The following is a 25,176-nucleotide window of genomic DNA, read 5'->3' as shown; positions in this document are numbered from 1 at the left end:
ACCTATGATACATAGCAAGTTTCTTACCATATATGTGCACAAACCTTGCAATACAAGTTATGCCATCATTCCACCATTGAATCCAACTAGTTTGATGATAGGGTCAAGGCTCCAAATTTTACACATATTGTAGGTGGGCCAACATGGTGTGGTGGTGAAGTAAATACACCTTAATATAAAACTACATTTTAGAAGGATGCATTTGAGTTATTTGTCACTCAATAGAAAAATTAATAAGAAATTGGTCTAACAAGGTCTCATCAATCAAGGGGAATAACAAGTAATTTTCAATCTTTAAAAAAAATAAAAAAATATTGAGTAGTAATCATGGCCCGATCATGCATCTTGAAAATCCTATTAGAGCTAGCTTTAAAAGTAGATTAAGTGTGCCAAACCCCATTAGGATAGTGGCAATACACATTAGGATAAAAAAGTCCTCATTTATTGTGCATATAATACTAGGATTCTCTCACTCCAATGGTACATTGAAAAGAAAAAACCTGATCCTTATCTAAATCCACTTCAATTATACTGAAGTCCCCATAGATGACCCAAGTTGTAGGTAGTAAGCAATCCATAATCCAATGCCACAGGAGTGACCTTTCAACTACATCACTAGGAGCATAAACATTAACAATCCCAAAATAATAATTGGTAATGGATAAAAAAATCCCTACAATCCTTTGCATGGGGTCAAAGCCTTGATCATCAACAACAAAATGCCATCAAGGTGCAAATAGAATAGCCAGACCACCTCAACCAGTATTGTGCTGAGAAACAAAAACTATACTATCTAGCCAAATAACATAATATCCTACATTTAGTATGAACCCAACAATCTTGACCTCCTGAAGACAAAGAACTTCCAAACTACCAATCCTTTGTTTAGTATTTCTAATAAAACATTTTTGTGGAGGTTAGTTATACCTTGAACATTCCATAAGACAAAATTCATGATAAAAATTCTTGCATAACATCCTCATCCCCAAGAGAGGAGACGTTATTTTGCAAGAAATTTGAATTGGGTTTAAAGCTAGGAAGAGAATCCCGACTCTCTACTTCCTTGAACCAAAAAATACATTCTCAACATGCCTAGAGGGACTATGAGAATGACAAAAATTTGAAGAAACACCAATACATGAAGAAACTTGTAGAATACAAACCCAAGGAGGCTAAGAACCATTTGCTAAACTAGCTTTCCTCTATTGGCTAGGGTTTGAAATAGATACAACATTCCCCTACTAATTAGGGTTTGAGACAAACATCAGCTAAGAAGAGGTGGCTTGAGAAGGAGCAATCATGGTGGTATGAGAATCCAAAACCATAGGTTGCTTCTACATTAAGGATGAGGCATGTTTTCCTTTAGGAACCATAGTGGCCAATTCATATTTTTTAGCAGCTTATGTGGGGTGAGAATTGAGCTTTTTGGAGGGGATTTCATATGTGGCACTGCCAAAAGACAATCTTTAATCTTATGTTTGACAAATTGGCATCAATAAAAAGTGTTGAAGAGATTGGAATATATCACCTTGTGAGTGAAGGTATTACCACCCACTTAGATATCAATGATTTCTTTGAGGTAACATGAAAAGTCAACATCAACACAAACCCTTCTTTGAGGATAGGCTTTAAAAATAGTAAATTTTAAGATAACTATTGTCATGCCTCACTCAAGAACCCACCTCTAATTAAGTATTAAATATCTTAATTTAGTAATTATTCCATGCACACTTAATGCACTTTAACATTTAAATATTATTTTCTCTTCTTTTTCACTTTATTTATTTGTGCAAAGCACTTTTAAAAGCATAATTTATTGTTTTAATTAATAATAATAAACAAATCCCACTAATTATGTGTAACTCCAATTTTATCATTAATCAATTAAATAATCATGGTAAATCAATATTTAATCTTTAATATCTTCAATTATTGTTTCAACTTTTATATTAAGTCTTTTAAATTAAAAGAAAATATTTAATTAATTAGATATCATTATATTTTAATGTTTTCTTTTAATCAAGCAATATTAAATAATTCTAAATATCACATGATTATCCAAGTGCCACAATGAAATCATTTACCAAGTAAATCACATTGCAAAATCCATATAAATGCGACATAAACAAAATTGACAAAAAACCAAAATCAAACAACATGCACAAAGATAAATTCATGAGTTTGGAAAAGGTAGTGAGTAAGACACATGTCCTCCTTAGGACAATAGTTAGACTTAGGTTGGGATCAAACCTAAATATTATAGCCCCACTCTTACCATTGAGTTACTGTGATAGAGCATACTCGTCCTAGCAATTTAAAGAAGTTGATGTCTAGTACCTACAAACCTACATAAAAGATGAGCATGCACAAGTACGTATATATCTAAACTAAACATGCAATGACAAGGAGTGGTGCATTGTGTAGATCTCGATTTGTAAGTGACTATGGCTCCCTCCCTCAACCACATCACTCGCATCAAATAGAAATGTAAAACAAACACACACACCATACACATGTAAGCATGGGATGAGTGAGATAAATACCTCATGAGTATAAATAACATTGTATTCTACTATAAACAATCCATCATGAAGATATGATAAACATAATTAGAAGACATATCATATGACATCATCCTAAAAGCAATTCCACTTTCTAACGAGGAGCAATTAAAACATCATCATTATGAAAGTAATGATAATCATTAAATAACACATGAAATGTAGCAACTATGTAATCACTCCTAATATATAATCTAATCATAAAGTTATATTATATAACTATTTATCAAATATCTCCAAAAACTAACACATGCATGAAAATTAGCCTAAAAGAGTTCGAAAATAAGAACTAAAAAGAAAACTGTGAGTGGGCATCACAACCACCTTGTCTAGAGTCTACACAATGGTTTACATGAAAGTTTGAAAAGGAAAAGGAAGATCATGGAACTTAACCCACATAGGAACCCTCATTTCTTTTCATCAGAGATAGTAAAGTCTCAAGACCAATACTAGAAAACCATTAAGGAGGAGTAAATAAACCATGACCCGTGACTAAGAATAGCCTCAATGTGGGAGGGGAAATGAAATAAAAAAGGCCATTAATTAGGCTTTGAACATTGTTAAGATGAATGTCATAAGGGGTCCAAGCCTTAGCAACACATTCCCACAATATGCTTTTAGGAGTAATCCAACCTACAAAATGACCTATCAAAGTATATTTTCCAAGTCAATCAAAATATATAAGAATTCTATATGTACATATGATAGTTCACTCTATCTATCTATCTATCTATCAACAAATAAAAATAAAAATAAATAAATAAATATATTATACATCATAAAATGCATTTAATTTTATGTATATCAATTAAATAACCATTAAATGATGATTGTAGCGTATTTGATGAAACAAATAGTGAGAATTAGGTAGTGAGTGAAAACATTCAACTATGAAGTGAAAAACTCACTAAATCATCAATCTAATGGAAATATTAAATTATATATAAAAACTATTCACTTTACCTTAGGTAAGATTTCAATTGTAGATATATATTTATTATGATATATTATATTATATTATATTAATTTATTTTATTTATACACTCTAATGTAATATATAATATGTATATCTTATTGCTAATTAATCATTACACCTCCTTGTGCAAGTGAAATTTTAAATATGTAAAAGATTTTACCAATAAAGAAAGTATCAATCATTAAGATCAAACCTATTCACTTTACATTATTCCTTATTTAATTAATGTCTACGACCATTCTATTTCTATTGGCAATCATTTATATGTCAAAATTTTAAATATAATATACTTTTAAAATAATTTAATAAATACCACATAAAATATTTGTTAAAATTATAATTTTGGAGATATAAATCATGTAGAAATAAAAATAAAAAGGTTAAGTTAGTGTAAATAGTTTTAGATGTAGTAAATTAAAATTTTAATCATTTTGTAGTGGATACTATAACATAACATTTCTTTAGATAGATTTATTTAAGAATTCTATACCAGTTTAATAGTCCACTTATGATGAGGACACCAATTGTTAGTTTATACTTATTATACACATTATAATTAATAATGATTATTACTATATTTTTATGTATTCTCTACACTTTTAAAGAAAATACATGATAACGATAATGAAAAAAGTACATATGATAGTTCTATATATATATATTTAAAAAATAATTATATATCATGAAATATATTTAATTATAAATATATATCAATTTAATACTATTAAATGATGATTATAGTGTATTGGATGAAACAAACAGTGAGAATTAGAAAGTGAGTGAAAACATTGAACTATGAAGTAAAAAAAATTAAACTATCATTGTCATGACTTGCTATCCCCACTTTAATCTAAATATTAAATTATATATCAAAATTATTGACTTTATCTTATGAGAAATTTCAATTAGATATATGTTTTTGATATAAAAGCAACCAAAAGAAAGAGTTGGCCCTATATAATAGTGGTGAAACTACCAAGCAAAAAATCAATAGAAGATAACCAAACATACCCCTCATCTTAAAACTAACAAGTTTAACAAATTAACAAAAGACAAATTATAGATATATGTTTATTATGACATATTATATTTTTTATTTTTTATTTTTTTATACTCTATATAATATCTTACTACCAACCATTGCACCTCCTCATAAGATAGGCACTAGTTTTAAATATATAAAAGATTACTCTAAAAGCTTTTGAACAATCTTTACAAATAAAAAATTATTATATAAAACTTTTTTTTTCCATACATCCAATTGTTTTTCACTACATCCAATTGTTTTTAAACTTAAAATTTGCTTCGAACTTCTTTAACTGCATATAATTTTTCCTCTTCCTATCATCTCTCTAATTTTCTTTTTAACTTAAAATGGGGCCCAATTTTCTTAAACTGCATATAATTTTTAAACAGTAAATTTAGAAATCGGTCTCAAATTATATGTTTTGAATTGACCACACTCGTTTGGATTATAAACGTTCACGTGCTTGTAGGGTTTAAGGCATATCGTCAGAAAAACCCCTTTAAAATGCAACTCTCCAGGACACTATTTTCTCCGCCAACACAACGCGTAGCATAAACAGAGCACAGTAGAATGGCTTCAATGCCAGGAGGCCCGTCCTGTTTGAGATCTTCTCTGCGCAACACCAATCCAAACGTGTCATGCTTATCTAAAAGGCACACATTCAATAAATCCATTGCATCACATGGACGTTTAATCCGAGTCTCTGCTTCTGCTGTTGTAGCTCAGCCTGAGGTCTCTCAGGACACGGGTTCGAGTCCCAAGCTGAACAAATACAGTTCCAGAGTCACCCAGCCCAAGTCTCAGGGGGGCTCGCAGGCAGTACTCTACGGAGTTGGCCTCTCAGATGAAGACATGGGCAAGCCCCAGGTGGGCATATCCTCCGTGTGGTATGAGGGCAACACCTGCAACATGCATTTGCTCAAGCTGGGAGAGGCTGTTAAGGAGGGCGTTATGGACGCTGGCTTGGTGGGCTTTAGATTTAACACGGTGGGTGTGAGTGACGCGATATCAATGGGTACCAGGGGGATGTGTTACAGCTTGCAGTCCCGAGACCTGATTGCTGATAGCATTGAAACTGTCATGGGGGCTCAGTGGTACGATGCCAATGTTTCCATACCTGGTTGTGATAAAAATGTGAGTTAGACTATAAACTTTGGGCAGTTCGTTTTCATGACGAGGAGGAAGATAACAATCTATTATTTGCATTAGGCTGAAGTGATCTGTAGGACCTGTCAATCTACATCTACTTCCATAGAAGACTGTTCGGAAGATTGTTATGCTTTAGGAGAATTTGCCTACATTTGTTTTGATAAGTAGGAGATGGGTCATCGAGTTTGACTAAAAAATCACACAGTTAAATCCTGATATTCACATCACAATACATTTGTTTTTTTAATTTCTATTTGGGAAAGTTTGTATATGATTTAATAGATTGACATTTCAGATTGAAGCATACGATTGTATCACCTGGTGTATGAAGGAAAAAGTTACTTTTGGAATGTTTTAGGTCACATAGATGACACAATTGTATGTTTGAAAATCGGAGGTCAAATATGGATCCACGTTTTCTTTTAATCTAGTCGTCTCGGAAAATAATTTCTTTTCTGAAGGAAGTTTTGCATACAATATTGTTGGTGTTTGAACTTGATTTTTGTACACCTCTCGTATGGCGATCAACATAATTCGTTGAGTTTTTGGGTATTCAGTAATTGGGTATTTTAGTTTGTTATATAGAAAAGAATATACCTGTAGAGTGGGCTGTAAAAGCATACCTAGAATGCTCCATTTATTGCAATTAATAATTGATTTAAAAATGTTATAGTCATTGTATTTGAATTTTTAATTAATTAATAATTACAATAAATGGGGCATTCTAGGTGCTGCATAGATGTTGCTGTAAAAGCATAGCCAATACCTAATCCAATAGGTCAAATTCTCTCACTGGATATACCATGAGCTTAGATACACCGCAAGCTTAGATAATGCTTCCAATGACATAAGATTTTTTAAAAATTTCAATGCTAGTTTGAAGAAAATATTTTTCATGGAAATATATTGGTAAATTAAAATGTTAAGATATTTTCAAGTTCTTTGAATGTTATCAAGAATAAAAAACATAGAAAAATTTGAAAGAAAAGAAAATAATTTATTTATTTATTTAAAGCCATCCCAATTTCATATAGAACATGAGAGTGGAAGTAAATGAGAATGTGCACCGTGAATTTTCACATATGTATTGTTCTCATTAATTTGAGATTGCTGATTAAATTGGACAGTATTTCTGCCATACCATATCACTAAAGATTCCCTATGATTGTTTGTCATCACTCCAATTCCCAATTATCATGTTCCCTTTTTGTGACAATCTATTTATTGCTCATTTTCTGCGTTTCCCTTGTTTCATTTTGTGTGAATGTTGTTCCTGTTCTTTTGCCTATTGTCTATAGAAGGCCCCCACAATCTTTGAGGACAAAGGCGTATTTAGTCTTCTAAGTGTTTTTTAGTGGTTGTAGTTTTAGAGTTCCTTAGCTAGTTATGCTTTCTTGTCTAAGTCCAATCTTTCATTAGTTCTCCATGAACTTTCAGACTTCTTCACCTTGTCATGCATTCCATACTTTTCCCACTCTCCTATTGTATTTGTCAAACTGCTGGACTTGTCTTTGCTAGCACACTACTTGTGGTATGTTTGACCCTGAGATCCCCAATAATCTTGTCTTTGTTTCCATTTTCCTTTCTACATGCAATGCCCTAGCATGTGCTACAGTGTTATTAATGGTCAGTTTTGGCACCATAAAATTTAAAAGTGAAACTTTTCTCGTTCATAATCATTTTTCAAAGTTGGAGTTGCAGATTTTAATAATGGCCAACCTATTATTGTTTTGATGAGTAGAAAGGGGTGAATTTGCCCATTTAGGGGGCATCATATACACTTAATAACCAAATTCCTTTCTGAATCTATGTTGAGCACTTGTGTTCAAGTGTGGGGTCCTAGGGCAAAGATCTTAGTGCTTTTAGAGGGCAATCTCCTACAATGTTTGCATTTGAGCTTCATTGGATGCAAAGTCTAGCTGCATTGTATTGGTCTAACTTGCCATTGTTGTTGTAATGTCCCCTTTTTGAAATAATATTTAATAATAGTTAATAATAACTTAAAATTTAAAAAAAAAAATTTAATCAAGTTTAACAAGTGGTCAAAGGGTGTGAAATGAAGAGTCATGACTCCCTCAAACGTGAGATATCAAAGGAAGATCATTTCCTTTGAGGAGGACATCCAAAGATCATTCATCCAACAATAGTCCAGGAAGAAAGAATGAAGCACATGAATCAAGGGAGAATTAATAGAAAGGAATGGAAAGTAAATAAGGAAGCAACTGTTTCGAAGGACAGAAATTCCTAAAGGTTGTACCCATTCAAATTGTGGTAACTCTTAAAGTTTGTCTCTTTCAAAGGGTAGAAATAATGAAAAAGTTGTACTCTTTCAGAGGGTGGTAATTGTGGAAGGTAGTGACTTTCAAAGGGCAGAAATGATGAAGGGTTGTACTCTTTTAAAGAGTGGTAATTGTGCAAGGTTGCATCTCGAAATGATGAAGAGGTGTTACTTCTTCCTCACATTGGAAGATACAAAGGGGAGAAGGTTTCATTTGAGGAGTAGATGGGAGAGAGATCAATTGGGAAAATATTTATTTACTCTCAAAGGCCAGCAACGGGGTGGTGGTAACTCAAGTCTTATGAAAGGTACGACCCTTTCACCAATGAAGTATAAGGTGTACACTCGAAAGTGTCCCACTCTAAACCCTTCTATCCAAACAATTCCATGAGTTGGAATGCTTAGATGCCGGCTTAGAGCTCCCTATCCATGGAGTGCAAGAGAGTATATTTCAAGAATAAAAAGGCTCTCAGATGAGCCTTAGAGATACTCTTCTTGCTAGTAAACCATGCAATGGGAGGTTCCAAAGACAAGATGCAAGAATGCAAATGTCCCAAGGAGTTCCTCAAGGATGCAATGCAAATGAAGATTAAGCTAGAATGAGAATGTCAAATGCAGCTATGCTAGAATATGAATGAGAGTGTTACAATCCAAATATTAAGCTATGTGAGAGATTATTGCAAAATAGAAGCTAAACTAACATGCAACATGAATCTAAGCTAAAATGCCATGGTATGAGAGAATGTAGACAAGAAATAGAAGTTCTCCACAAAGCTCCAAAGAAACCTGTTAGAAAACCTGCAGCATAACAATATTCAAAAATCAGGATGGATTGAGGGGGAAAGCTCTCTCCCTTTTAAAGATGTATGGACGGTAGAGATCAAGATGAAGATGGTGGATGATCAACGGTAGAATTTGAAAAGAGGTGTGATCCATGTGCACACACAAGTCAACCAATAGAATATAAGTTGACTTGTCATATAAGACAAAAGTCACAAAGCCTTTTCTTTTAATTGTAAAATAGAAAAAGGACTTTATGTGTGCACTTTAAGTGGGTTAGAATAATGGGGTGTTTTATTTAATTAAAAGGGGACATGTTCTTTTAATCAAATAATGAACTTAGGATAGCATAGTCAAACTATAGGTTATAATCAAATAAATTGATTATTAGCAATTTGGTCTAGATAAATGATTGAATTAATTTAGCCAAAATGTTGAAAAGGGGGCTAATAGTCTAGATGACCATTTTTAGGTGATTACATTTGCCCCTCTTTGACTAATGCGTGATCGATCTGGGAACACATTATGTCAAAGAAAATCGAAGCCAAGTAGGCGATGATAGATATAGATGTCTAATTCTGAAGAGTGAAATGCAGAAATAGATAGCAAGTCCTAAATGCATAGCCTGATAGCAGTAGTACTGAACACTAGGAAGAGATGATGTCAGAATTCAAGAAGAATACTAACACTTAGAAAAGCAGATAGAGCGAGAGCAAGTGAGAAGATCAAACAAATGCTCCTAAGCAGTGATAGAGTATTTCTGCCCCCTCGGGATCGAAATTGAAATGAGGTAAGAGGATGCAAAAACTGGCTAGAAATGAGAAAATTAGAATATAGCAATGTCCAAGATGACAGATAGATGATTAGAACACAAGAATGACTATATAAAAAAATTGATAAAATGCCCCAGTTTGACTAGAGTTGACCTTGAAGGATATAGCATAAAAATAAGGTCGAAATGAGTAGAAAGGTGATTTTAGACATGAAATAGTCAATTTAAGTAGATATGAAGTATGGAAATGATGAAGACATGAAGAAATGAAGATGCCCAAGTGATGATTCAGAGATTAGACCTCAAAAGGTCAGCTAACTGCTCAGAATAGAGTAGAATTTTAAAAGACAATTTTGACCATCAAGATGAACTCGAATTTGGATTTTGATCCCGAAAATGAATCTAGGACGTCAAAATTATTTAAGAGGTCAAAACTTTATATAATGTGATGATAAGATAGAAAAGAGATGAAGTGAAAGATTAAGAAGGTGAAAAGACATGAACAAGAAGAAAATAAAGAAATATATGAAAGGAGTTAGTTGATATGTCCACAAAAAATGAAGAGAGAGCTCTCCCCATATGCAAGAATGCAAGACTAAGCTAGAAAATGAACCTAAAATGCAAGCTAATATGCAAAGTGGTTTACCAGCAAGAAACGCATAACATTTAGACTCTTAATTTCATCATTGAGCATTTATTAGGGACATCATGAGATCATACAACCATCACTAGTATAACTATGAGGATATGAATATGATCGATATTAGATAGGTATGTGGAAATCCAATCTAAGCATCAGAGACATGTAAGTCAAGATAACTACATGATTAGATTCCCTAAGTTTAATTTAGCAAGATTACACTTGTATCAAGGCATAAGCGCCAGGATAAACCCTGAGTGCGGTCTTGCAAAACAATCAAGGATGATACATTTATAAGTCAAAGTGTTGAATAGGACAAGCATGAATGCTTACAACACTATAGACAAACAAAAGTATACCCACAAGCAGAAATCAAGAAAATATGTCCCATGCCCCCACTCTTCTAGTCAATGACATCCTTGAAAGACTATTAGGGAGGGAATACATGGCAAAGAAATCATCATAGACAGCACACAAAGTAGATAAGTGTCAGCATAGCTCAGTCGTTTAAGTGTTAAAGTGCGTGTGTGTAAGTCACTTGGCCATTTCTTCAAGACTTGATTCTGATAGTGAGAAATATCGCGACATTGGAGACCATAGGTAAACTATCTGTAAAGTGTTGAAAAACACTTGATGTCAAAGTGGGGGAAGTGTTGAGAAACATTGTTTTGTGAGTTGTCAAAAAAACCCTAATGCACAAGAATACCTCAATAGGCTAAGCAGTTGTGCCCCCAAGATGAGGACAAGAAACAATTCCAAGCCAGGAAATGTGTAGCGAAGTGGATGATTGAGACTGATAGACATAGGTGCGAGGGTTTCAAGTAGTGCCTGTTTCCAGGTTTTCACCACTTTGACAAATTTTTTTAGGACTTTTTTCAAATTTTTTGTATTTTTTGATTTTTGATTTTTTTGGTGATACATCATAGCATCATATATGATTTTTTGGATTTTTTAGCAGGTTTTAGAGATTACTAGTTCTCGAGCAAGATCACATCATTTTCTCCCAATGTCTAGCAAGGTATAGGATATGATGGAGCAACGAGCCAGTGGAAAAGCAAAGATGGATGAATAAAGAGTATGAAGCAAGTGAAAGTGATCCTCAAGGACTGACTCCTCAAGAGTACCCAAGCTAGGGAAAGAGGTGAAATAGTCATATGAATCATTTTTTGGATAAGCAATGGAAGAAATGAGCAAGATAGCATGTAGGATAAGCAGTGAAGCCAAAAAGTGAGATATCATGAAGCATGTAGTCCAAAAGAGTAGACATGTCAAGAGACCTAGGAACCATTTTTCATTTATTATGATAAAGACCAAGGGGTCAACTAGATAGTATAGCAATGGGATAGAGCAATAAGAATAAAGCTCAAGATAGAGGCTATGAGTGAATGGGAGAGCACAATAGAAAATCTGGTGGATAAGATAGCCAATATGCAAAGATAGCTCAACATTGTCAAGATCAAAGATAGAAGAGGGGATAGATGGATGATGGAAGAATTACGCATGACGCCTATTTGCCACGTTTTCATCATGGTACTTATCCAAGGTGCCACAAGAAGTAGTTTTCACCATAGAATAAATTTATTTCTCTTTACTTTTGCTACCAAGGTGCCACAAGAAGTAGTTTTCACCACGGCACTTTTTTTTTCTTTTTTTTTTTTGAATATTTAGAAAGAGCTCAAGTTGTTTGTAGATAGTGCTCCTATAGAAAAGATAAGTCATGATAAGCCAAGACCATAGACTGGTATGCTCAAAGATGTTGATAGGGTGATGAAAGGGAAATGGTAGTAGGAAGAATATATGGAGGATAAGAGTTCATGTATAGAAAGGAGGTGTAAGCTTTAGAGGATTTCATGTGGGTAGCTAATATTGGACAAGATCAACATTGACACACACCTTGAAGGGTATTGGAACAATGGAGGAATCATGGATGAAATAGCTTGAGATTTAGATGTATGAGGTGGTAGAAAAGATTTGGAAAAAAGTGGAGTGGAAGGCTTTGGAATATTTTTAGGAAGCTTTTTGGAAGAAGATGGAATGGAAGCCTTTGGAAGCTTGAATGTCAACTTTGAAGTATTTTCAATATTCAAGTCTTTTAAAAGAGACTTGGGAATCCAAAAAGCTTTAGATTTTCCTCGTTCTTTGGGTGCTTGAGAGTGCATTTCTTCAATGATGGATTTAAGAACCCACATTTGCTTTGATTTAGCTCTCTTAATAGTGGACCTTTGCGGTCTCTTTTGTGCTTTCTCCTTCTTAGCATTCACATGTCGATTAGATGGGACATAGTGATCTTCATTTTTCAATGGATTCTTATGTTTATTCTCACTTCCAAAGGAATTGGTATTTGTGGATGAATAAGGATGATATGACTGGTTTAGGTGGATAGATGGGTGAAAAGTCATCAAGGATGAGTGTCTTTGTTGATCTTGAGGTAATATAGGAGAGCTAGGGAATGAGCTATGAGTGAATGTAGGAGATGGAGGAACATAAGGCCCCAATATGGATGGAAGGTTTGAAGGCTTTAGCTCTAATGGATGAGGACCAAGGATAGAATTAGGATATGCAAATGGATAGTGAGAAGGGATATCAACATCTTTAGAGTGAGCAACATGGTAAAAGCCATCAACAGACTCATGAGTAGCTTTGATAGGAACAACATCTTTAATAGAAGCACTTGAAGCTTGAACACAATTTTGAAGTGGATGTGGGGAAGTAGAACATGATGGGATGCTTTGATCTTGACAAGTAGCTTTGGATAGCATATGAAGAGAACTTTTCTCATAATTTTCAGTAAGCTCAAGGGAGATAATGGAAGTGGTATCTTCATCATACTTGGGGGATGGAAAAGATATAGGATATGGAGGGGAAAAATCTTGAAAGAGATGAAAGGGTGCTTGATCTTGATCTTTCTTGACATTTATAGCTTTTTCTTTTTGAGAGTCCTCTTGACATGGAGCCACTTCTAAGGACAAGGGAGAATGAAGAGTGAATGGAGTAGTGTTTGTATTAGTAGTGCATGAAGGTTGAGGATGTTTAGGATTAGTAGCATGGAAAAGGTTTGCAGCCAAGTGAAGGTTAGCTTGAGTTTCTTTTAGAGGTAGCCCTTGAGGATACACGTAGTCAATGTGGAAAGCATTAGGTTCTTTATTTGATAGAGGCATGTTGGAAAGATTTGAAGTGTTGGGAGATGCATGAGTGTTGGAAGAAGTGGAAGATGTAATGGAGCCACTACTAGACATAGGTTCATCAACATAATCTTGCTCAAGAGAAGTATCCTCAACACATGAGTCACTAGAGGTTCCAATAATTCCATTATCCATAAGATCTTGGATTTTATGTTTTAGCTCAATGCAATCTGAAGTACTATGCTCATTATGTTGATGATAAGCACAATAGATATCCAAGAATGGGTTTCCATATGAGCTAGACTTAGGTAACATGATGATCTTATTACCAAGAAGTTTTTGCAAAGTGTCATCATAAGAATCTTCCAAGGGAGAAAAAGTTCTATTAGAAGCATGTCTAGAGTCCTTTTGTTGTTTCTCAAGTGAATGGTATGCATCCATGTCTTCATCATTAGCTTGGTCAAAGATAGGTCCATCATAAAATTTTAGCATAGGCTCAAATGCTTGTTCTCTACAAAGGTCTTTAGATCTAGAAGATGAAGACATTTGATGTCTTGAAGTAGAGCATGTAGACCTAGAAGAAGAGGATGACCTCAAAGAAGGTGACTCACATGCATGTAAAGACCTTAAGGAAGATTCATGTAGTGATGCAATCTTTTCCTCTAACCTTTTCTCAAGTTTAGACTTCATTTCTGTCATGCGCTTAGAGAGATGAAGGTAAGAAAGATCATTTGTCTCTTCTAGTTCTTTGTATTGCACATATAGATCTTGAAACTCTTTAGTGGCATGGAGGATATCATGATCATCTAGATTTGGTTGAAGTTTGGTAGCACAAGGTTTAGATCCCATAGTTTTAGATGCAAAGCCAAGCATAAAAGAGCCTAGAAGATAACTTGATGTTGAAACTATAGGAGGTAGAGTGTTCACTTGCCAAGATATTAGAGAGAGATTAAAGTGACTTGTCAAACAATATGTCCAAGAAATTTACGACATGAATGACTCAAGTCAATAGCTAGGCAAGATGCCAAAATAGCCAAATAGATAGAGCAAGCAGGGTGACAAGTGAACAACTCTCCAACCCAAGAGTGTAGTCAAGAAATCAAGGCAACCATTTCAGCAAAAAGATAACTAGCAAGTGGACATAGAACATGAAGATAGAAAGACCAAGAGCGCTAAGACCAAAGAGCCACTTTAAGCATGTTCAAAAACTAGAGACATAGCAAATCAAAGTCAAATGATGAGACTCCCCTTAGCAAGCAACAAAACAAAAATGTTAAGACTTGGTTGACAAAGTTTGACAATAGTTGATAGCATAGCAAGTTTGATGTTCAAAAACAATTTCTTTCCAAGCAAGATAGTGACACATGGAGTATTCTTCAAACAATCAAGCAAGGGACAAAGCAACCTTGCATGATACAAGCATATGTGACGTCTCAAAAGAATTCCCTAGAATTATCATCATGTGTATTTTCAAAAGATTTTCACAAGTATACCACATTCGAGAACACGTCAAGCAATATCTACCTAGAAGTCATGGTTCATTACTCAACAACTTGGCCCACGCTTGATGCTCCTTTGCCTCACACCAAGTGGTTGCCCACAAGAGATATTGGCTTTGTCATGGAAATGCCATAAGCATAACCAAGGGAACACATATGGTGAGTGTAAATCTTGGGGTGATCCGGGTAGTCCACTAGGATCAATCCTTGCACCAAGAAGTTGAGCGGCTAAAAAGGGTAGTTACTAACTTAGGGTGTTTAGATAGGGCTTCCGTTCATAGTGTTCCTCTTGCTCCCAATTACGGGACACCTCACCTTGCGATGAGTAACCGATCTCGCGATCACAAGAGTACCTTAAGCATTCTTGCCTAGTGATCTCCCTATGGTCGAAATCCCATAAGCGATCACACTAGGTGAAGATAAACACTACGTTTACCAAAGTTTTGTGTCCTTGGTAGCCTTGAGTTTATAGTGGGTTGGAAGAGCCAGGTAATCAGCTTGTCCCCACTTGGGTCGTTCCTCTCAGGTTGTCCGAGAGCAGGCCCTCTAAAGGATTCTAACTACACAAAGTGGATCAAATTTTGGAAGTCAAGATTTCTGGTTCACCACAAGGGTGAAGAGCATACTCTCCTATTCCAATCATTTTCTCCCAAACACGCCAAGAAGATTCAGTTACCCCTTGCTTTTGAAACCAAATGGCAAGTCAAGATTTCTGATTCACCACAAGGGTGAAGAGCATACTCTCCTATTACCAAAAGACTCCAATCACAAGTTTTATGTGCCTATGAAAAATGAACAATTATTCAATGCCACACATGAAAACAAAAAAGCAAGAAATTTTGAGTTTTTATGCTTTGGGCAGCCCTGCAAACAATCGTTAGTAGCCCTTGTGCATTTGAAGCTTTGACATGCGTTCTTTTTATGCAATGTTTCAATTTTTTTCACAAGGATGGCAACCTGAAATCACAACTTGTTAGCAAAAAAAGTTAGTGTGAAATAACATAAAAATCTACAATAAAAAGTGGTGAGTTGCTTCAAAAATCTAATTTATCTTCCAACCAAGTACATGCAAAGAAAGTGCAAGTTAATCACAAATGCTTTCATTTTTACTCTTTGGTTTTGACCTAGTCAACAAGATTGGACTTTTTTGCTATGATTTCGTATCCAAAAATGAAAATGAAAAGAAGAGACCCCTGTTAAAAATCAGAGAGCTTTCCAAAAATGCAAGAAATTTTAAAAAATCTCTTCATTTGCTCCCTAGAGATTGATTTTGTCAAAACAGGCCAAATTTATCAAATCAAGTTTTTGATTCTTAATACGATCTCAAAATTCAAAACACAAAGAAAGAACCCCCATTAGAATTCAAAAAGATTTCTGAAAATGTAAGTTTTTCCAAAAAATGTGCTGATTTGCGATCAAAACTGGCTTTTTATGAAAAATAAAGAAAAAATCATAACTTTCGAAAATCACGTCAAAATGCTCTAAAAATCGGACTGAGACATTTTGAGCATATACCCAACCTGCAAAAAAAATTTCAGAACCAAACTCTAAGCGGTTTAAAAGATATGATCAAATCTTTAAACCAACTAAGTTTTTGGCCTTCAAACCAATTTACTTATGGGTTGGCCTTAAAACCAAAGTGATAATTCTACAAAAGCATTTGATTAGATCCAATATGCTGCTGTAAAAAATCAGAGATAAAAAATGAAAGCAAATGGAGCTAGAACTTGATTCAAGCCCCACGGTGGGCGCCAAAAATGTACACTCGAAAGTGTCACACTCTAAACCCTTCTATCCAAACGATTCCATGAGTTGGAATGCTTAGATGCCGGCTTAGAGCTCCCTATCCATGGAGTGCAAGAGAGTATATTTCAAGAATAAAAAGGCTCTTAGATGAGCCTTAGAGATACTCTTCTTGCTAGTAAACCATGCAATGGGAGGTTCCAAAGACAAGATGCAAGAATGCAAATGTCCCAAGGAGTTCCTCAAGGATGCAATGCAAATGAAGATTAAGCTAGAATGAGAATGTCAAATGCAGCTATGCTAGAATATGAATGAGAGTGTTACAATCCAAATATTAAGCTATGTGAGAGATTATTGCAAAATAGAAGCTAAACTAACATGCAACATGAATCTAAGCTAAAATGCCATGGTATGAGAGAATGTAGACAAGAAATAGAAGTTCTCCACAAAGCTCCAAAGAAACCTGTTAGAAAACCTGCAGCATAACAATATTCAAAAATCAGGATGGATTGAGGGGGAAAGCTCTCTCCCTTTTAAAGATGTATGGACGGTAGAGATCAAGATGAAGATGGTGGATGATCAACGGTAGAATTTGAAAAGAGGTGTGATCCATGTGCACACACAAGTCAACCAATAGAATATAAGTTGACTTGTCATATAAGACAAAAGTCACAAAGCCTTTTCTTTTAATTGTAAAATAGAAAAAGGACTTTATGTGTGCACTTTAAGTGGGTTAGAATAATGGGGTGTTTTATTTAATTAAAAGGGGACATGTTCTTTTAATCAAATAATGAACTTAGGATAGCATAGTCAAACTATAGGTTATAATCAAATAAATTGATTATTAGCAATTTGGTCTAGATAAATGATTGAATTAATTTAGCCAAAATGTTGAAAAGGGGGCTAATAGTCTAGATGACCATTTTTAGGTGATTACATAAGGAAGAAATCATTACAATCATTTAATGGTCATTAATCAATCATCATTCATGGATCCACAAAAAAACAATCATCAGTTATCAAACCAGGCAAACAATCAATCAGCAAACCACTCTTATCAAATCAGCATGTATTCAATCATCATTCACTAATGTATCAATCTAACGTTGATTACACCACCACTCATTAATCATCTCACCAAAAATCACTTAAGCATCACTCACAATATCTCAAATTATACAATCAATTTATCAAAAGGAATTCATTCGAACAATCATTTGAATTCATACAAATATCTACCATTCAACAACAATCAATCATCAAGGATCAAGCCAAAGAAATTTGGGAAATCAGAGCAAAATTAAAAGCAGAAACAAATATATTATATCAGAAGCAACTAAATTAAAAGTTAAATTTGTGAATAAAGTAAAAGTACAAACATGTGTATGTGTTCACGCAATAGTGGTACTTGCAGAAATTACCGCTCAGTGTGAGTTTTCTAAATGCTTCTCTTTGTTATAAATATGCAAAAGTATATTCATGTAATAATCCATTTTAAATTTAGAGAAACGTATTGCAAATATGAAGGACATGTTGATCTTAGATTGGTTTTGACAAATGAGTGTCTACACACTTAAGTCATTTACTTAGTTCATACCGAACAAGTAACATATGCTGAGCATAACATATAAGACAGTGCATGCCGAGTAAACAGTGAGTGCCAAGCCACTCAAGTGTCGAGTCACTTAGATGCCGAGTAGATAGTATGTGCTAAGTGATTCAAGTGCCGAGCAAGCAGTGTATGCCGAGTCATTTAGATGCTGAGTGATAGCATTGAAGTTACAGTTAGTGCCAAGCACTAGGGACTTCAGATGTTGAGTAATACAGTTTTGACATAGTTGTTTGTATTGGCACAAACTACTATGTAAACCGTTTTTGAGCCGACTTAAGTATTGATTTACGATCTTTGTTGATAAAGACAAATCTTAATTGAGAATCCCTATGCATTACATGCATCCAATTAGAAAAAGGGAAGGTTTAAGTGACAATATGGGTGAATCACTATCATTGATTCATACCTAACCCTAAATCACCTAGGTCTTCTTAAGGAAGATAAACCCTAAACTCAAAGAGAAACGCTAAGGAGAATTGAAGAGAGTTTGCATGCGCAAACAGAGCATTCATGGTGATTAAGGTGTTATGAATTGAGTTACATTGCAAAATCAGTTAGAAGGAGAACATAGGAAAGGATTAGAGGACAATAGAGGTACATCTGATCAGAAATGATCAAATACACATTAGTATAGAGGTGATTTGACATCAAGCAACAGAGTGCTAACTGAAGGATCATTGCTGAGACATTTTAACAAGTGAATCAGTTAAATCTCTTAACAGAGTAGTCCTAACAGGCTGTTGTAAATCCTTTAATAGGGTGCTTACTTCATTGTAAGTTAAAGTCCCCTTACCAGGCACGCACTAGTAGGGTGTTTAAATCCTTTAATAGGGTAAGATCTAACAATCTTGTAAGCCTTTAACAGGGCAGATCTTTCACAGGGTAGATCACCTTTCATGGTCAAACATTGTAACCTTCATTGGATACACTTTAGTACAGTAGTAGTGAAGATTTGTGGGCGTCATCCCCACCCTAGTTTTACCTTCTCCTTGGAGGGTTTCTAGGTAACCAAATATCTTGTGTCATACATGTGTTGAATATTTACTTTCATGCTATGAATGTATATGCTTAATTTGGTATTTCAGTTTATATGCATAGATTGTGAGATGAATGTGTGGTGAATAGTTTTAGAGGTTAAAAGTTTTAAGTGCTGATTCACCCCTCCACCCTCTCAGAGTTTACTTTCCTATTGTATTTCCAATAGGACAGCCAACCTTCCTGGTTCATGAGAGATTAAGGATGATCATTGTTCATGCTTTCTGTCAAATACAACACCTAGATATGGAATGGATGATTAGACTTCCATGCTTATGGGCTAGGGGGTTAAATAGATCATAAATCCTTCCATGTGTCTGAGTTTTATTGAGAATGACCAGCTTCCGAGATGAATTGAGGGATGGAAGGGCTACCCACCTTCTATGCTCGGCCATATAGGTGTGACCAACCTTGAGATTGTTGTGTGCAAATGTTCCAAACAAATTCCTAAAGTGATTATTATAGGAATATACTTTGGATTGACTACTGGCTTAATTGTATTTCAATATAAATGATGTTTTAACTATGTTACCCCAAGTTTTTGGAATAGGGGAATGGGAAAATAGGTTTCCAGGATGGATCCTTTTTCCCCAGAGCAAGGAACGGTAGGGGACAGCTATGGGGACAACAATATAAAAGATGCGGCAAATTTAAGATATATAGGGAAATTTTAAGTATTCATTTGAAAACATGGATAAAGCATGCTTGTATACATTATAGAACCTTGACATATAAGGCTAATGTTAAATAATATAAATTGAGAGTTCACATGAGAGTGTAAGTCAAACACATTATCAAAATTCAAACATTAATTTTGTGTGCAGCCAGAGGACATGTTTACAAAAGTTTCACCATTTCCAGGACATCATTGTTTCTGGAACAGGTCAAATTATGCCGGAAATCTGCCTTGAGTAACACTATGTTTATGTGATATCATAATGCCACTAATGCTTAGTAAAATAGAAGTAATCATGGCTTATGAATTTCTGGTGACCAATATTGTGTTCAAGACCTAGACCAGGATTTCTCCTTATAAAGAGCATTTCAATTGGTAAGATTGTAATCTTAAATGTATTACATTTCTAATTCTAATTGGAACTGTGGTTTTTGGGTAAAACTTAGGAATATTGCAAATGGGGATATTGCAGTTGTTCGTATAGATTGCTATTATTACAGAATCATTTCAATGTAGTAGTCATTTTTGAAATAAGAAAGAGAGAGAGAATTATATATTTTCCCGCTGCTCATTATAATAAGAAGATCAACTGTTATTTGTCATTGTTGATCAGAGTCCAATGAAATTGTTGATATACTATTAGTAATTCAAATCTAAGTGTCTAATAGGGCCAAATAGTGTTATTCATCTACCAAGTGTTTGTGGAAGGTTAGGAAGATCTGCATCATTGTTTGGGCTCGAGATGTTACTGAAATGCTATTTGATTGATATTTAATATCAAATAAGAGAGGAATACTCCTTAAATAAGCAATTACAAGAAGATGTTTCCATAATGGAAACAACCAAGGACTAAAGATAGAATAGAAGGTTACTAAACTAACTAAACAGCTTAAAAAACATAAAGTTAATAACCGATTTAAAAGAAGTTACACGGCCATTGTACTAAGTATTAAAATATTACTTTAATATTGTCCCTTAATGGTCATTCTATTAACTACCTTACATAAGACTTGACATAATATGCAGGTCGTTTGGCTATCAATACATAAAAGGCTGAATCCTTCTCTTCACAATGCTCTGTGACATGAGCCTGCTGTTGAGATCCTCTCTGGTTGGACTTTTGATCAGCCAACTGCTTTCTACAAAACTTACATGCATGACCAAGTACAAGAACACATCCAAAATTCTATGAAACTACTTTCATTTTCACAAGAGCATGAAAAGGTGACAGTTAACTTCCATTTGCAGTTACTAACTACTTCACGTGAAATTGAAAATAATCTAACTAATCAATATACATTACAAGAAAATAAATAAAGATTTAGAAGTTAAACAAAAAAAAAAATCGTGCTCATGCTTATCCCATCACTCTAGCCTTTCTTGAAGGTTGGAACATAAAGGGAAAAAGAGTTTCATCAAGGTTTTTTGCCACCCAACCATGGATCTTATGATCGTGATCAACTGTCTCCCGTACAACTTCAACCCTTCCTAGGAGAACGTGAGCCACCCAACCATGGATCTTACCATTGTGTCAACTGTCTCCCTTACAACTTCAACCCTTCCTAGGAGTACACGAGTACGGTATCTGCGACTTGGTGTAGAACACACAACTGTTGCATCCAGTCAACATAAGACATCCTTGCCTACTAGGTGACTTACCTAGCTAGATGTTGCACTGCTGGTCCTAGTGACAAATGAATTCTACCTGTAGAATAATACCACCTTTCCCTAGGTTTTGTAAGTACAAGCACATACGATGTGCAGTCAATGTCACCACCAATCTTATTCTGTGGAATTCCTGGTCCTTTTCATTGGATAATACAATCCAGATGGCATAAATTTTATGCTGGTAAGTCTCTAGGAACACATTATTCTAGTCATACTAGGGTTGGCCTCAGATCAATATGGATAAGAGTTTCAGAGGTTCAACCTAAACTCAAGTTGTAGGTTCTCATAGCAATCAGATTTGATCCTGAGGAATAATACAAAAAGATATAGAGACGCAACAAGCAGACCATAGCTAGAATCTTATGCATGTGATTTTTAGTCCTTAAGAATCTGTCTTAACTTTTTTTTCACAGGTATCATTATGATAATCTAAGTCATTATTTCTTTAATGAGTACAACTTTCATAATTGTTTTACATGACCCACAATCCAATAACATTTCAGGCAAAAACTCCGATTTAACCAAACAGTGGTATTGACATATAATGCTATCATTCAACAAGAAAACATATGATGACATGCAACAGAGGTACGAATTCTTGGTGCAAAAATGAACTGTTATGATGTAGTTATGATGACGTTTGCAACTAATAAGAAACTTGACACTAAGAGAGAGGCCATAATACAAATTAAACTTATCACGTTGCAGATTTAAAAGTCATCATAGAAACTTGATGCAGAGCAGATTGTTAGAATGCAATTGCTCTAAACTTATATAGAATGAAGTTGTGATGCATCTGAACTAAATCTTGATGCAAAGCATACAGCTTCAACGCATACAGAACAGCTTAGGTGCAGTTAGAAAAAACTGTAATCAACGTAGAGTTCAAAGACATATAAATACAACTCTATGTCACAGTTTAAAAATATTCGAATTGCAGACATTCATCTGTTCTTACAGACAACCAGTTCCATAATGAAATCAATCGAACCATACAATTATTCTAAAACAAAACAAATTTCCAGTGCTTCGCATGCCTGATTGATGATTAAATGCTGAGAGAGATAGAACTTCAGTAGTTCACACAGTGGAAACCCTATCCACAATGACAACCAGAAAAAGCTAAATCCATAATGATGCTCGGTGAAGGAGTTCCCAAAAGCAAGAACGAGAGTGAATCTTTATTGCTGACCATTGAGCCTTTGGCTTGGTGTTGGCAAGTGTAACACCTCTCTTGCAAAGGTGATAAGGACAGTTACTGTTGCCACTTACAACAAGAGTTCCCAAAAAATATATCAAAATAAAGCATAATATTCGATATCGTGAAATTGGGTTAACTTATGAGAACAATGGGGGCACCAATAAATTAAAACATCTCTCTCTCTCTCTCTCTTTATATATATATATATATGTACATATGTACATATACATGTGTGTGTGTGTGTATAAATAGACACACTCATGATTGTGCCGAGCAACATAGAACAATAAAATGACATGCTTTTATTTATATATAATATACAAGCAAGAGTATGATAAATATGAAACACAAGGATAGATAATTAATGAATTACCGGGGTTGTTATTTAAATCAATATGGCAACCAAACGCTAGAGACCACTTAACTTCCTAGGTACTCAACTATCACTAGCCCCTACTAAGGAATTGGAAATAGATTGTGCCAAGCAATATAGAACAATAAAATGACATGCTTATATTTATATATAATATACAAGCAAGGAATGATAAATATGAAACACAAAGGATAGATAATTAATGAATTACCAGGGTTATTATTTAAATCAATATGGCAACCAAACACTAGAGACCACTTAACTTCCTAGGTACTCAACTATCACTAGCCCCTTCTAAGAAATTGGAAATAGATATGGTTCTCTCGGATGTTATTCTTAACTTTTACCTTTACTTGTGCGCTCCTTTGCTGATGACACTCTTTCTCTGCTCGCAGGGTGTTTCTCTTCTTGCATCCATCGACACAAGTGGTTTCAAATTCAATGGGAGTTATGTAATCCATTGAGACTGGTGTCCTCAAATAAATAGGCCACCCCAAGTGATAGAATTGTATTAGTGGATATTCTTGCCACTTGTGGGTAAAGAGGCAGGTTGGCTTAGTAGGATGTCGCACACTCTTGAGCTTAATTTGTTGAACAATCTTTGCCAATGATCAAGGTTCCCTTGCATTAAAGCAGGCTACCCTAAGTGATAGAATTGTATTAGCGGATATTCTTGCCAATTGTGGGCCAAGAGGTGAGTTATCTTAGTTAGATGGTCTGTGCTGCAATGAATTTCTGATTTTAATCAATGCTTGAGCCTTATTTGGGCAAGGTTTCCTCTCAGCCTTAATGATGCTATGTCTTGATGATAATTTCCGACCTTTGCCCATGAGAGATGCAAGTGCATGTTGCCTAAGTTGATATGGGTTTCCACTTTGTATTTGCAACATTTGCCTTAGTCAGATCAAATTTCCACTTTGTATTTTTTAGTTCACCCAAGTTGATGTGGATTTCCACTTTCCATTTTCAAGTTCATCTAAGTTGATGTGCATTTCCACTCGCCCTTGCAAGCACTTTTTCCCAACTCAATAGTAATTTCCACTAAGCACTTGGATCCTCGTCTTAGTGGCCTTGCATTTCCTCTCAATGAAGTTTCATTTTGCCCAAGTGTGGTTTCCACTTGGCAGATAATGGTTTTGCATAACTTGAGGATGGTTTTCACCTTACTCATGGTAGTTTTGCCTTACTATGATTTAGTTTCCACTCTTGGATTCCAAGTTTGCCTAAGTTGGTGTGAGTTCCACCTAGCATTTACCTAAATGATGATTTTCTCTCCAAGTTGATTGCCTTGTTTGAGATTGGGCTAGAACCTAGATGAAACTTGTGATTGATACCAAGCCCTCATTGAACTCAACCAAGATGGTGGAAATTTATGAATTTTATTGGGCATTCAATTTTTCAAATGGGTCTAGAGTCAAATGTCAATGGGCATGTTCAATCTGATTTTTTTTTTTTTTCGTGGGGTGGGGGGAGTAGTTAATTGAATGATGAAGGCGTCAAAGTCAGTGACCTTACAAATAATTAAATATGAGGCTCAACTTTAATAGGCGAGAACCAGATATTTAAAAGCATGAACAAGTAATGGGCTGTGATTTTATTAAATGATGGCTCTGCGATCTGATTATGAAGAGATGTGATATTAATAAATGAAAGGAGGCGGCTTAAGTAAAGGGGCTGTGAACTCAATGAAAAGAGGTGGTTTGAATTTAATTTTTTTTCTCCAAGCCAAGTCGGCTTGGGTAAAGGATATGCCCTTTGGTCTTAATTGTCTATAAGAACAGGTCAAATCATTTCAAACACCAATTCTAACCAAATAATAGTTGCAGATCCCAAATGAGGATGCAGATTGAAGTTTATAATCAGCAAACTAAGCAAGTTATTTGATCAAGCAAATGAGTATCATTCGATTTCAAGCCCAAGTCTTGACTTAGTGAGTTGGAAAGATCAATATTTTAAGATGATACCTACCCAGATCTTGTGAAAACCAGACTTTGTCAAGGACAAATGTCATGGGACCTGGGTTTTTTCAACTTAAGACATTGATCATCATCAGTGGGCCTTTTG

At 34.8% G+C, this 25,176-nt stretch overlaps 1 protein-coding gene across 1 annotated transcript in view; it reads left to right on the top strand.

Moving 5' to 3' along the window:
• Positions 1–4,938: 4,938 nt before the first annotated feature.
• The window catches only part of LOC149578095 (dehydratase family), a 60,306-nt gene continuing 40,068 nt past the window's right edge, over positions 4,939–25,176 (top strand). The window contains exon 1 of the mRNA XM_089827490.1: positions 4,939–5,698. Within this exon, the coding sequence (XP_089683616.1) occupies positions 5,135–5,698 (564 nt within the window). The 5' untranslated portion in view covers positions 4,939–5,134. The remainder of the gene's footprint in view (positions 5,699–25,176) is intronic.

The sequence above is a fragment of the Cupressus sempervirens genome, chromosome 1, assembly GCF_028749045.1.
Source record: "Cupressus sempervirens isolate cs-2001-9-10 chromosome 1, ASM2874904v1, whole genome shotgun sequence".
Classification (NCBI taxonomy): domain Eukaryota; kingdom Viridiplantae; phylum Streptophyta; class Pinopsida; order Cupressales; family Cupressaceae; genus Cupressus; species Cupressus sempervirens.
The sequence above is the reverse complement of the archived record's forward strand: the minus strand, read 5'-3'. Positions and strand labels throughout refer to the sequence as shown.